General features: G+C 57.6%; 1 protein-coding gene across 4 annotated transcripts; it reads right to left on the minus strand.

Moving 5' to 3' along the window:
- Positions 1–2,706: 2,706 nt before the first annotated feature.
- DPF1 (double PHD fingers 1) lies at positions 2,707–14,550 on the minus strand. Of its 4 annotated transcripts, none has more exons than XM_061172813.1 (12): positions 14,519–14,550; positions 8,808–8,968; positions 8,626–8,733; positions 7,087–7,214; positions 6,722–6,811; positions 6,249–6,327; positions 5,922–6,053; positions 4,972–5,022; positions 4,760–4,879; positions 3,546–3,658; positions 2,913–2,994; positions 2,707–2,777 (listed from the first exon to the last, which is right to left on the minus strand). In XM_061172813.1, the coding sequence occupies exons 1-12, from the start codon at positions 14,548–14,550 to the stop codon at positions 2,707–2,709; spliced, it is 1,167 nt and encodes a 388-aa protein (XP_061028796.1). The 4 variants fall into 4 exon arrangements, with proteins under 4 accessions (XP_061028796.1, XP_061028794.1, XP_061028795.1 ...); XM_061172811.1 differs by lacking the exon at positions 14,519–14,550 and adding an exon at positions 10,379–10,425 and having other exon boundaries at positions 2,913–3,024; XM_061172812.1 differs by lacking the exon at positions 14,519–14,550 and adding an exon at positions 10,379–10,407.
- Between the last annotated feature and the right edge of the window lie 275 nt (positions 14,551–14,825).

The following is a 14,825-nucleotide window of genomic DNA, read 5'->3' on the forward strand; positions in this document are numbered from 1 at the left end:
GTCCGGCCTCTGGTGGGAAGTCTAGGTCCAGCTCCACCTGGATCTGAGAAGCAGCCCCTCCTCTTGACAGGGCTGGCCCCACGGCTGGGGCTTTCTGGCCCACCTAGCCGTTTACCTGTCATGGAGTTTACTGTTTCCGAGCTCAAACCTGATGCTTCTGTAACCTAGACTCTCCCGCACACACACACCCGCCCCACACACACAAAAAATCTTTTTCCAAAATGGGTATATATCCTTTTTCCAGAGGAGGTGGACCAGCTATTTCCACATCTCCTAAAAATTCTAGAGTGTTCCAGACACTCTCCCTGTCTCCGCCCTCCCTGAGGCCCCATCCTCAACCCGTGCTGCCCTCCCCCCTCCAGCACGGAAACGGCGGAACAAGCTGTTCTCACATCCTCTCCTGGCGCCTGTGACACACACCAACTTCCAACACCCCACAACTCGCACACGCCAGCCTGCGCTCTCGCCTGAACTGTGCCCTGCTCGTCCCTTCCCCATCTTGCCCCAGTTTCCCACTTGCTCTGCCTGTCGCCCTCTCGCTGGCCCGGGCGCCCTCCTCGACCCTCCCCCAGTCTCCTCTGCCTCCCACCCCGCCTCTGGCTCTCCCCTCACCCAGGCTCTGAATCCCTTCCTGCTTTTGGCTCTCTCCAGATTTTTCTATTGTCTCCCTAAATTCTTTGTGTCCTCTCCCCTGAAATCTCATCTCTGTGTCATTGTCCTAGGACTTCGCCTGTGCTGGGTCCTAACTTCATCTCTCTCCCCAAATGTGCCTCCCCCCTCTTATTCTCTCTTCCGCTCTCCTATTTTACGTGCCCTGGTTCCCTGCCTCCCCACATGGAATCTCTTCTGCTTCTCTCTCCAGATCCCTGTACTTCCTCCTCTGTCTCTCCCCATGTGTCTGCTGTTTTTTATTACTACTATTGCCTCTCTCCCACTAAATCATCTCCTCTGTCCTCTTCCGCCATAATTCCTCTGGCCTTCTTCATCTACATCTCTCTCCAGGTCTACGTCTTCCCTCTCCTGCTCTTTTTCTCATTTTCTATAAATGTGTGACTCCTATCTGTCTCTCTCCTGACTGTTCTTGTGTCCTGGTTCTCACTCCTCACCTCACCTCACCCAAATCTGTCTTCCTCCTAATGTCCCTGGATCTATATCCCATTTCCCATTCCCCTCTGTTCTTTGCCCCACATCGGGATAGGGAGCTCCAGGTGATGTCTGGGTGTAGGATGAGGTGCCCCTGGCACCCCTGATCCCTACCACAGCCCCGAGGGGAGGGGCCCGCCCCGGGAGGGGCCCGCCCCCGGTCTTCATCTTTCCATCCCTTCCCTTCCCCCAGTCCCCAGCTTCCCGCCTCCCTCCTCACTGCTTCCCCGTTGCAGCTGCAGCAGTCCGTTGCCAGGGCAACCACAGCTGGCTGGGTGGGAGCCCCCTCCACCCCATCCCCCCCCTTCTCCTTTCCAGCGAGGCAGGGAGGAGCTGGGACAAAGCCAGAGAAAGGCGGGGTGCAGAGGGGAGCTGGAGGGAGATGGACGTAGGGCCAGCTCCAGCTGTTAACCTCGGTTGCTTCTCCCCCAGTGAGGCCCCATCTCCCCTTCTTGGTGACGCCCCAAACCAGCCTGGAGAATGAGGCAGACGACGTGGGCAGAGGGGTCAGGCCCAGTTTAATACACGGAACAAGTTAATTCACAGCAGAGGCAGGCAATAAAGGAGACTCGTTTACAAGGGGGGACACGCCTGGATTGGGGGAGACCCCCCAAACCCACCACCTCCCCCACTTGCAGCCTCAATTTCCCTTTTTTTTTAAACCCGAACAACAAACACACACAACCACAAGAAACAACCACGCCCCCTTGCGACCCGAAAATGGCCAGCGAGGGTGGCAGGGGGCAGCCCGGCCTGGCCGGTAGGGAACCTGGCTGGTAGGGAATCGGGGCGGGGGGAAGAGGAAAATCTAGTCCGTTGCAGAGTCTGTGCTTCTCATTCCAGCAGGCGCTGGGCAGGGGCCCGCCTTGCCAAGGCAGGCACGGAGTGGGCTCGGGGCGGGGCTCTCGGCGAGGGAGCAGGAACGGAGTTCAAAACCGTGGTTCACATCATGCAGTATCCACAGTGGGCACCAAGAGAGGGCGGGGGGTGGACACCACACCCACCTGCCCTGGGCACAAGGGGGGAATGGTACCCACCTTGGGTGGGGAGGTGGGAGAGCTGCAACTCCAGGGACTGGGGGGGAGGAGCCGCCAGGCAGGAAACTGGCGGAGACTGGTGCCCAGTAGATGCGCTCAGCAGTGCCCCCTCCACCCAGCCAGACCTTATAGGACTCTTTGTTATATATTAATTTCTTTTTTTTTTTAACTTTTTGACTTTTTCTTTAGAAAAAGGCTTTGTCCGTGCCCCCAGCTGGCATCCACCACCCCTCGTGCCCGCCCAGAGGCGGGGTATGGCTTTGAGGGGAGCAGAAGCCCCTGGTGCCCATTTGCGAAGGGGTGAGGAAGGAGGGAGGAAGGGAGAGGACCCTGCTGGGCCCACCAACCCACAGGGCAAACATTCCACTTGCACAGAGGGGAGGGGGTGGCCCATCCCCCTCTCAGGCTCCCCCCGCCCCCCGGCCCCTTCCACTGTGGGGCATTAAGGATGGGGAGAGACTGGAGGAGCTCCAAGAAGCAGGTAGGCAAGCATCACCCCAGAGGTCCAGGTGAGCCAGAGCCAGGCCTAGGTGAGGGTGATGTAGGCAGAGGCCTTCTCTTTCAGGTGCCGAAGACAGAGGTGACAACTCCAGCTCCCTGTGGCGAGGCCGGAGGACAGGGAGTTAGGCCCAGGTCTGGGCAGGGCTGCCCCGACCCCCTCCCACCCAGCGGACAGCAGGAAGACCACTGTCCAACACCGCACCCCCGTGTCAGGCCCTCCTCTTCTCTCACCTTCCGGGGGCTCCGCCATGGGGGGACTCAGGCAGTACATGTGGTAACCCCGATCGCAGTCATCACAAAACAGCAGCTGGTCCTGGGAGGTGAGACCCGCCCAGCTGGCACCCTGGGGGCACGGGCACCAGAAACCGGGGTGGGGGGCGGGGGCAGGGGCCAGGTCAAAGGGGCTGGAGGAGGTGGTCCCTTGCAAGACAAAGGGCTCTGAGAAGGTCATCTTTGCAAAACCCTGCTGGGCGACGAGCAAAACACCCCTGAGGACTGTCAGTTCGCAGTTTGTAGTTTAGGTTTTATAGGATTCTGTGGAACACTTAAAATGACACGGAGATGGTCTGGAAGCCATGGACGTGGGTTCAGGTCCCAGCCGTACCATTTTCCTGGCTGGGTGACCTTGGGCAAGTCTAGTCCCCTCTCTGAGCTCGGTTTCTTCTCTGTGAAGTGGGAACAAGATCACCTACCTCAGGGCAGTTGGAAGGAGTCAGAGAGTGAAGAGTATTAAGTGCCGGGCTCAATTAATGGACACTAACGATAGTCATAATACAGGTTACTGGTGTTCACAAGGGAGGGGGCTCCAGGGAAAGGAGGCCGCCTGGGGGCACGTCCCGGGGAAGGGGGCGCCTGGGCACTCACGTCGTTCTCCGAGGTGCCACACAGGCTGCAGGACTTGCACTCGATGCACTGCCAGCGGTAGGTCCGCACAGCTGCCGTCATGTTCACCGTGAACTGTAAACACGAGGGGTGTCCTGGGGGCCAAGGGGCAGGGATGCGGTTAGGGGTCATCGTGCCCCTGGTGGCTGCTGACCCCCGGGGAAGCAATGGCTCAGCCCCCATCCCTAGCTCACAAGGCCCACAGCCCGACCCCACCCAGCCCACGGTGCCCAGAGCCTGTCCCGCAGGCAACGCTGCCCTGGCCACCAGTCTCCTACCCAGCCACCATGGCAACCACACTCTGCTCCCCAGGACACCATGGCAACCGCATTCCATTACCCACGGTGCTGTGGCAACCACTTTCTACCACCCACAGCACCGGGGCAGCCACATTCTGTTAACCACCGTGCTGAGGCAGCCACATTCCATTACCCACAGCAGAATGGCCAACCGGTTCCATTAACCGCAGTACGTGGCAACCACAGTCTCCCAGCCACAATGCCATGGCAACTGCCTTCCACAGAGGGGTCCCCACACCCTGGTTCCCTGCAACCCAAGCCCATTACACACGATGCCCCAGCAACCACACTGTTACCAACATGACTGTGCAGGGTGCTAACCCACTGGTCAACCCACCACCCCAGCACAGATGTGCAGCCACTACCCCAGGCCACAACAACCACCTTCCACTACACCCAATCGCCATGACAACCATATTTCACTACCCATAATACCATGACAACCACAATTCATTAGCCACCGTGCTGAGGCAACCACCGTCTATTACCCACAAGTCCACCTTGGGAAACCACAGTCTATTAACCACAACTCCATGGCAATGGCAAGTGCCCTCTGTGATCCACAGCACCCAGGCAGTGGCAATCCATTACTCGCTATCACAGCCCACTTCCCACGATGTTTTGGCAACCATCTTTCACTGTTCCCCACGCCAGATAAGCACATGCCGGTACCCACAATGCCGTGACAACCACATCCCATTGTTCCCAGAGCCTCCCTGACCCCACTCAGTTTCCCACAGTCCTCAGCAGTTGAGTCGGCTGTTTATCCTCAGTGCCCCTGGGATGCTCTGCATCCCCCCCACCAGTCCTCTCACTCCTCTGCCTTCTCTCCTCCAGATCTGGACTCCTGGAGTCCTCTCCACCGCGGCCCCCAGAAACCTCAGGTGGGGGCATCACCTGATCGCCCACAGTCGGCACAGGAGATGAGGTCCTCGGGACACCCCGTCTTCTTGGAGCCACCCAGGCAGAAGTCACAGTAGCCGTTGGGGATGACAGTGCCATCAGGCGCCTTCTTGGCTGAAAGAGAGCAGGCAAGGGTTGGCATGGGCAGGCAGGGACACTCAGTCAAAGGCTGCTGCAGAAGTAGGGGCAGAGGGAGGCGTCCCTACCTGTGTGTTTCCTCTGTGCCTCAGGGACCCAGGCCAATTCTTTGTAAAACTCTGGGGATGGGGAGACAGAAAGAGGGGCTCTCACCATAGGCAAGGCTCCACCCTGCCCCCAGCCTCAGCCCCAGGGGTGGACCCCTTCTCCAGGCATGGAGGAGGTGGGGAGAGGGAGCAGCTACCCCAAGCTGTGGCCAGTAGCAAAAGAGAGTTGGGGGAGCCCAAATAATTCTCATCAGGACCCCCCCAACTCTTTGAGGACAACTGATACGTCCTCTTTATTAGGTAAAAACTTGGCAGATGCAGCTTTAGGAAGAGCCCCCTGCTTCCCCGCCCATACACACTTCTACCAGACAGCCCCCCCCAACTAAGCCCCGACTAAATAAAAATTAGGTGGACACCACTGGCTGAGATCTGGTATGGAAACAGACATTCAGAAGGAAAATTCTGAACACAGAGGTGCCTCGGTGCGTGGTGGGGATGGGATGAAGAGACTGCCCTCTCCCGCTGAGGGGTGGGTGGAAAGATGGTTTTTCCACTGGCAGAGCCTCCCCTCAAGCCTTCCCCCATCCCTCAGCTGTCAGGGTTGGCACCGGATTGGCATGGGCGGTCGCCAAGGGTTCCCAGGCCACGGACCCTGCCCCTCGGCCAAAGCTTAGCAGAGAAGGGAGAAAGGGAGGCAGGGAGGGAGGGGAGTCATTTATCACCCCCCCTCCCCAAGCTCTAATTGAAACAATAAATCAGACCCAGAAATATTACGCCCGGCCAGGAGCGAGGGAGAGAGATGGTTGGTTGCCATGGCAACCTCAGAGCCAGCATCCCCCATGGTTGGTGGGGGGAGGGGACCGCTGAGCTGGAGATTTTCCAGAAATGTCTAATGTGCCCCCTCCCTCCCAGGCTCCTTAGCCCCCACTCCCAGGGCCCCTCACCACCCCACGCCCTGCCCGCCTGCTCACGTTTATGGTTGTTTTTCCGGTGGAAGGGCAGGGCGTGGCGTTCGGCGTTCTCCTCCCCCTCCTCCTCAGCCAGGTGGGTGTGGGTGTAGTGGTAGCTGAGCCCTGGCCGGTTCTTATACCGTTTCCCACAGACTGGAGAGTGAGCAGGAAGGGCCGGTCAGCCCTCCCAGCCCGCCTCTGCCCTGGCCTCCAGGATCACACCTCCACCCTCTGCCAGAGGCCTGAGCATCCCCCAACCAGGGTCCAGAACAGAAGGGAGGGGGCCAGGAAGGGAGAGGTCTCTGGGCCCCACTCTCTCTCTCTTCCCCCCTCTTCAGAAAGACTCACTATCACAGACATACGGCTTGTCTCGGTCCTCCAGGGAAGCGGTGTCCTGGCGTTTCCGGAGACCCCCGATGCCATATGCCTAGGGGAAAAGTCATGAGTGAGGGGCCAAGAAAGGGAGGGAACTAAAAGAATTTTCATCATTTGGGCCTGAAAGTCAAATCACAGCTCTGCCACTTCCTAGCTGTGGGCCTTGAGTAACTCCCTTGATCTCTCCAAGGTTCAGTTTCCTCATCCGTGACACAGGTATGAAGCTAGTTCTAACCCACTGTACAATCTCTGTTTTGCAAATGGTTTAATAGACCCAAGCCTCAATTTCCTCATCTGTAAAATAGGTATAAAAATCCCCTATCCCTTCAGACTGCTCTGGGGATTAAATGAGGCCAAACTGGGGCAGGGTCTGAACATTGTACATACTCAATAAATGGGATCTGCATTGAGCGGAGGAGTGATGGAGAGAAACTTTGGAGTGATACCTTTCCTTTGGCCCTGTTCTTCCTCCTGGGAATGTCATCCTCCAAATCTTCCACTTCAAGATCATGTGGAAACTCCAGCAGCTGCTGTTTCTGGGCACCAGGAGAAGGGAGATTGGGGTTAAGAAAATGGGGTATTGTTCTGCTTTGTGGGTGGGGCGGCTCTGGGCGGACTGGAGACTGGGGGTGTCAGGGCAAGTCAGGAGGTCTTCCAAAAAGAGATGACGTGTGGAAGAATAGAGACTTAGGATGCCCAAAGGCCCTAGGGAGCCAGGGGAGATTTCAGAGCAGGAACAGGATGGGCCGGGGCAGGAGACAGGGGTGAGAGGGCAGCTGTGGCCCCTGGCGGGGGGTTGGGGGGATCCTACCTGGCAGTCCATAATGGTCTCCTCCTCCTTCAGCTCTATCTTCTTCTCCCCTGTCTCAGCACACAGTAGAGCCTCAAGGACCGGCCCTTCTGGGAGGCCGCCCTCCTTCTTCAATGGCGCCTCACAGTCTGGGGACAAGGGAGGAGGGTGTCAAGTGGAGAACGTGTCCCTGGAGGACTCCTCAAACTGCCCAGATTGGAGAATCATGCTCTTTGCTAGAGGGAAGAGGCTTTCCCACACTCAACCAGCAACAGACTCAAAGATTCAACCATACACCCTTCCAACAATACTTCCATACATCCTTTCCAAGGATGCCCAGACCCTGGGGAAGACACAGCCGGACCCTCAGAGCCACTTGGACACACTCAAGGGGAGACATGGCCAGACCCTCCTATATAACTACATACATACATGTAGGAGACCCCACCCAGACCCTCACACCTGGAGAGAACAGACACTCAAACAGGACACACATGGACATACACAGGGGAGATACATACAGGTCATCTGAGACAGCCAGACACACAAAGGAAGAGATACACCCAGACACTCAGATATACCCAGACACAAGGAGAAGACATATCCAGACCCTTGGGTATACTGGCACACCCAGCAACACTCCAAAACAGAACATTAGACCACCAGATATACCCAGACCACATGGGGAAGACACGGCCAGACCCTACCAAACACCTGAACATACTTAGGGGAGATAGACACACCTAGAGAGAGTCACTCAGGTGGATACACATACACACAGGAGATAGAGACAGTCCCTCCAATACACCTGGACCCACACAGATCCTTGGATATGCCTGGACAGGGGAAGAGAGACAGCCAGTGACTCTAATAGTACTGGACACATTCAAGAGAAGTGATAAAACCAGACACTCAGAGCAGCACACACGTGCAGAAATACATCTAATACACCAGACAGACACTCAGGGAAGAGATTCTCCCAGACATTCCAAAGCATCTGGCGCTCAAAGGAAGAGAGAGCCGGACCCCCTGATACACCCACATCGGGAACCGCTGGACACTCTGATAGACCAGCCACACACAAGAGGAAACAAACCTTCTAATACACTTGGAAACACCTGAAGAAAGACACAGACACTGAGATACACTCTATTACAAAGGGAAAGAGTTACAACCTGACACTCTGATACATCCAGACACACTCAGACATCCACAGGAAGCAATACAGTCAGATACTCTGATACATCCCAGCTCACAAGGGAAGAGATACAAAGACTGGATACACCTGGACACACATAACAGATACCACTCTGTCCTGAAATACGCCTGGGCCCAAGTAGGATAAGATACAGTCCAAAGCTCAGTCACTCAGCGAAAACTGGAGAATCTCCGGACGACACCCAGACACACAACGGCAGACACAGCCAGCCACTCAGACACTGGCTAGGAGGGAAATAAAGGCAAATGCTCAGACGCACACCGGCATCACCACACACTTATCAGCGTGTGCTGTGGGCACCCATGGGGGCCACCGAAGGCACAGGACGGAGCTCCACCCACCAATCTTGTACTCGCAGGGCCGAAGTCTGGGGTCTTCCAGGATGTTGAGTCTCCGTTTCTTTCTCCAACAGCGGGCGGGGTACGTGTAGATCTGTCCCGGGGCCAAACCTGGAGTGAGAAGGGCGGTAAGAACGCGGCCGCGAAGCCACCGCCCCGCCCCACCCCCAACCTCCCAGCCGTACCCGGGCCGCGGTGGGTCTTCTCCATCCAGATGTAGCAGTTGTTCTGGGCCACGCCGGTCTGCGAGTCGAGGAACGGCAGGCGCAGGCTGCGCTCGGCGCACAGGCGTGCGTTGTAGCTGCGGCAGTGCTCGATGGCTTCTCGGTAGAAGTCCTCGCCTAGGCTGCGAGGGGCGGGTAGGCGGGCGGGCGGCTGTCAGCAAGGGCAGGCGCACCGGGTCGCCCGGCACCCCTCCCCCAGCCCGCCCGTGGGGAATGGGTGGGCCGACTCCTCCAACCTCACCTCTCCCCCGCTGTCGTCGCTCCTGGACCCAGGAGCCCCCAACCCGGGACTCAAGCAGGCCTTGAGCCAAGGAGTGGATACACACAGTATAGAAACAGATAAAAATACACCGGGACCCATCCATACAGGCACATATCCAAATACACAACACAAACAAATCGCACATAGTCACTCAGGATTCACACACAAAGAGAGACATATCCCAAGACTCACAAAGGAGAAACAGACACATCTCACATATGTGCTCACACAAACATCTACTGAAAAACACAAGTATCTCAAGTCCCATAGTGTAGAAGCAGACAGATCACACACATATACATGCACAAATATATATCACATATCCAAAGACACACAACATAAACAATCACCCACACAAAGACACACAACATGCAAACAGATGACACACCACACACAGACACATCCACTTACTCATGCATCCAAAGACACACACAGATACACAAATGTTAAAAAAGAAAAAATGTTAAAAACAAACTACCCACATATGCACTTACACACATATCCAAAGACACAACACAAACAAATCACACACACACACACACAATCCAGATACACTATACAAAGAAATCACACAGATTCACACAGGATACACACACACATTCACGAAGATACACAATATAGAAACCAACATCTAAAATACCACACACTCACACAAAGATACACACATACACAACATAGAAACAGACAAATCCACCCATAGTCACACAAAAATTTGCACATAAATACATGCATACCTACATATCCAAAGACACAGAACATAAATGATGCACAGTTTCAAAGGATATGTACACACACTCAAAGACCAAAATATCCAAAGACACCTAGTGTAGAATGTGAAAGAAATTAAATACATATCCACACACATATCCAAAAAAAAACCAGAACCCGAACAAGTGACACACACTCCACAACCCAAGACAAAGGTAGTGTGGGCTTCACTCAAGTTTACCAAGGCCCCCGGGCCCCCAGGCCATTTCACCCTCTCCCCAACCCCGGGGGTCGCAGGGCAGGACATGACCCCCTTTCCCGAAGAGGGCGCCAATAGGGCTCCGAGTTCCCCATACTCCGCGCTCCTCCAGGAGCAGCGCGTCGGACACGGTTCTTGCCAGAGACCCACATTCACACACATTCGCAACCCCGCGCAGCCCGGCCCACGGTGACAGCCCCCCAGACACCCCATCGGCCCCACCCCCAGCCGCCACACACACACACACACGCCCGCGCAGACCCGCTCGCGCGCCCTCCCCTGCCTCCCGCCGGCCCGCAGCACCTCAGGGGGCCGGGGATGACCGTGGCCATCTTGCTCCCAGGGTCCTGCCCCCAGCAGGTCCCCGCCGGGCCGGTCCTCCCAGCGCTCGGGCGGGCGCTGAGGCCGCCCATCCATTCATTCCCGGGGGGCGGGAGCACCGGGACCGCAGCCAATCAGGGTGGCGGGGTGGGCCCACCCGGGCCATGCCGGGAGTGGTAGTTCCCCGCCCGGGGCTGGCGGGACCCCGCAGAGAAGCGGGTCAGAGGTGGGGCCGGAGGCACGCACAGCCACTCACGCGCGCTCACTCATGCACACCTCTTGAGTCTCACACATGGGCCTACACTCACCCATGCACACCTGGACTCGCACACACCCACACGCGGCAGCTTACACACACATTCACACGTGTACTCACAGCGTCCCACGCAGACTCACGCACACTCCCTCTCCCACACCTTCGCACAGACTCACATACATTTACACTCACACAAACACTTCAGTGCCAGGAGACTTAGAGACACCTTACAGGTGCCCACACGAACGTCCCACCAACGCGTGGCTCACTGACACCGCCCCCTCCCACTAGTCCCTCCTAGCTCGGGAGAACCCTCTCCGGTCCCCCTCGGAGCTGTCTCTCTCACAGGGACCCCGCCCTACTCAACCCCTTCCCAGGCCTGACAGCAGCTGTGCTAGTTAGGAGATATAGCCACACCTCCTGGGTTCAAATCCTGGCTATGCCACTTGGTGGCCATGTGACCTTGGGCAAATGACTTAACCTTTCTGGCCTCAGTTTCCTCATCTGTAAAATGCAGATGATGGCTCATTGGATTATTGTGAGGATTAAATGAGTAAGCATGGGTAAAGTGTTTTAAAAGGTACCTGGCAAGTAGTAGGTGTTCAATAAATTCATTCATTCCACAAAGAGGACCTGATATGTACTAAGATGTAAAATGGTGATAGCTAAACATTATTAGAAAGAATAATGCTGGGCACATAATAGATGCTTAATAAATATTTGTTGAATAGCAATATACTGAGTAGCCACCATGTGCCAGGCACAGTTCTTTAACAGAGATTAACTCACTTGATCCTCATCCTGACCCTCTGGGGTGATATTATCATTACCCCCATTTTCCAGATGAGGAGGTGAAGTCACATGCCCTCAGCTCCTGGTGGCTGTTTGAAGGTGGGACTAAGAGAAGGATTCACTCACCCAGATGTCTGTACCCAATTGGTCACCTCCTTTCTCCCACTGTCACCCACACTGACTCTACCCTAAGGGATGCCCAGAGAGGGAGCTGACCTACCAAGTCACAACAATCACCAAGTCCCACGCACACACACCTGGAACACACACCCCCACCCCCACCCCATCCAAAGTTCGTGTTCAAGTTTGAGCCCTTGCATGGATGAAAATGCCCACCAATGTCCTTGTCCACCAGGGGGCTCTCCAGCAGATAGAAGAGGCATAAGAGCCTTCACCTCCTCTTTTGTCACTTGACACCCCCACCTCACCCTGGTGAGAGAGAGCCCCTCAGGGTCTTCCACACTCATGGTCACTTCTGGACACACACACACACACACACACACACACACACCTCTAGTCTTAGACCCCTTCTACAGGCTCTTCCCCATCTCCCCCAGGTAAGGCCTTGACCTCCTCCTTCCCGAGCCCAAACAGCAGGGAGTGGGTCTCTACTTCACATCTGGCCTAGAGCAGATGGCAAGGGGAGTAAGTCCTCACACTCACTCTGGCCTCCAGGTCCCTACAGTGGCCACCCCATATCTCAGCCACGGTAAGCCCTGCCCCGCTCCTCCCAACCGGCCAGCTCAGCTCAGAGTGCCCTTGCCACCTTCCTCTCTCACCTTCCACCACCCTTACAGATCTTCCAATATGCCCTTACACTTTCTCCCCACACCTCTAGCCTCAGACACCCCGCTCACTTCTGCCCCACCCCAGAACCTTTGCATCAGTTTTGGTCAGCTTGGAGCCTGAGTGTAGAACACTCCATCACTTCCCTGGATGCCCTTGTCCACCAGCACAATTTGACCCACAGCTGACATTTGGAGAGGGGTCTCCCTTCCCTTCCTTACCCCTAGTCACCTTCAGAGACCCCTCTCCCACACTTGAGCTCCCCTGCCCAAACAATCCTCCTATCCCCATCCCCCAGCGCCCTGTGTGGAAACTGGACCACAAATGAAATCAATAGTGATACTACCAATAATAATCACTACATTCAGTCAGTGTCAGGCTCAGTACCAAGCGCTTTACAAACATCACAGCAGCACCATGAGGTAATAAGAGCTGTTATGATTCCCCAATTCACAGGTGGTAACACTGAGGCTTGGGGCCGGGGGGTGGGGGGGGCGGGGGGGGCAGGAAATTAGTGCTCAAGATGGGGTTTGAATGATGCAGGCAGTCAGAACTGAGAGCTGCACCCGCCACCTCCCAATCCCAAGGGGATTTGACTGGCATTCTCTCAGGAGCCAGTCCCTGCCCTCACCCCTGCAGACCCCTAGGAAGGTGAGAGCAAAGAAGGGTGCTGGCACTCCCACCTTCAAGCTTACTCTGGCCTTCAGGTCCCTGCAATGGCTGCCCCATACCTCTTCCAAGAGGTCTGGGCCAGGGTCAGAATGAGGATGTCTGGATACCTATAGATCCACCAACCTGCACAGGAACCCCGTCCCAGCCACTTTGAGGGTGTCCCTCATAGGGGAGACAAGTCTGTGTGGAAGACTTAGAGTGAGAGGGAAGCAGAAGTGTTGTCACCGTTACACACCATTTCACGCTGACCCCAGCCCCGTACACGCCCTCCAAGCGCTCTTTGCCCACCGCAAAGCCACACGTGTAGGCGCGTGCCTGTAAGGTCCGGCCCCCTCCTCTCCCAACTCCCCCCCACCAGAAACCAGAAGCCACTGGGCGCCTTCGGTCCGGCCACCTGGCACAGCCTTTCTGGAGGGCGGGGGCGGGGGATGGGGGTTGCCCCCGGGCCCCTCTCCCCACCTCCACCCCACAGCACAAGTTGCTCAAGGTCAAGGTGGCGGGTGCCAGGGGTTGGGGGAAGGGTGGGGGAGGTCGCCCAGGCCCCTTTGTGCAGCGCCGCGGGCGTTCGCCCTCCGCCTCCTCCCCACCAGGCCGGGGAGGAGGGGGAGGGGAGTGCCGCGCACGCCAACCCGGGAGGGAGAGCGGGAGCGGCCGCGCGCCTGTCACTCCCAGCCCGCTGTCACCGCCTGGGGAAGGGGGGTGGGGAGCGCTGGGACCCAGGAGTTCGGGATCCCGAGGGGGGAGCGAGAGAGATGGAAAGAGAGGGAAGAAGAGAGGTGGAGAGAGCGAGGGATGTCTAGGAGAGGTGAGGGCTGGAAGAGAGCTAGCTTTGAACCCAGGCGTCCAGGATCCCAGCCACTGGGCCCGGGAGGAAGCTAACACTCGGAGGAGGGACGCGGACAGGGAGAAAGGGAGGGAATCCCCGGAGGCTGAGGGCGCTCCCAGCACCCTCTCCCGAGGCATCTAGTCCCCAAGGGGATGAGAGATGCTCTCGTTAGATGTGTACGGGAGGAGAGAGGGAGGGATCCCACGGTCTAAGCTGAACGGGGCGTCGGGGCTTTAGGTCCTGAAGACCCGGGAAGGAAAACAGCAGGGATCTAATCGGGGACCCCCGACGTCTCAGCTCCCACCCTGCGGCCGCGCGGACCGAGGTCCCCGAGATAGAGGGGGGGAAAGAGAGAAAGATGCTTTGATGAGGGGAAAGGGTGGTGGAGACCCCGGAGACTGAGGTCTGCACTTAGGCGTACGTACTCCCAGCCCCAGGCAGGGGCAGGCCCGGCGCCCCCAGATACTCGGAGGAGGAGAGAGGGAGGAGGAGGAGAGGGAAGCCCCTACCCCCACTCTGGGTGGGGAAACGGCCTCCGCCACCCCCCAGCTCGCGCCACATTCCTTCACTGACAGCGACAAAGAAGAGGCGCCCCCGCGACCCCCGAGGGGCTCCCGCCCCCAGCCCCAGGGGGCGACAGGGGGTGGCGGGCCCCCCCAGGGGAGGGGGGGCAAGCTGGGGGCCCACATTCAACTGCCATCCGCCCACTGCGTCCCCCTCCCCAGCGAGGGCGGGGGAAGGGTTCGGGTAGGGGGCAGGATGGAGGGACGTGGACGGCGGGGACACTCACGACTTGAGCGGGTTCTGAATGGCGGTGGCCATGGCCCGCTCGGCTGGACCGCCTCCGGCCCGGGGCGCCGCTGCCGCCGCGCGCGGGCCCAGCCCGGCCTGCGCCGCCCGCTCTGCCGCCCAGCGCGCTACGATTTCATTCATTCTTGGGGCTGCGGCGCGAGCGGAGCGGGGCGGGCAGGGGGCGGGGCTCGGCCAATCCCCTCACCTCCCGGCGCACGACGGGACGTGGAGTCTAGGGGCGCTCGGCGGCGCCCGAGGGCGCCCCTGTCCGGACTACACGTCCCAGGGGGCGTCGGGAGGACCGC

This window comes from Eubalaena glacialis, chromosome 18 (assembly GCF_028564815.1).
Source record: "Eubalaena glacialis isolate mEubGla1 chromosome 18, mEubGla1.1.hap2.+ XY, whole genome shotgun sequence".
Taxonomy (NCBI): Eukaryota; Metazoa; Chordata; class Mammalia; order Artiodactyla; family Balaenidae; genus Eubalaena; species Eubalaena glacialis.

What these genes read in the sequence shown, in the direction of transcription:
- DPF1 (XM_061172811.1), bottom strand. Translation starts at nt 10,407, where the DNA reads ATGGCCACGGTCATCCCCGGCCCCCTGAG. An exon ending in GAAGACCCACCGCGGCCCGG is followed by an intron (nt 8,734 to 8,807) that starts GTACGGCTGGGA and finishes TTCTCACTCCAG; the next exon opens with GTTTGGCCCCGGGACAGATC. An exon ending in GGCACAGAGGAAACACACAG is followed by an intron (nt 4,880 to 4,971) that starts GTAGGGACGCCT and finishes GCTCTCTTTCAG; the next exon opens with CCAAGAAGGCGCCTGATGGC.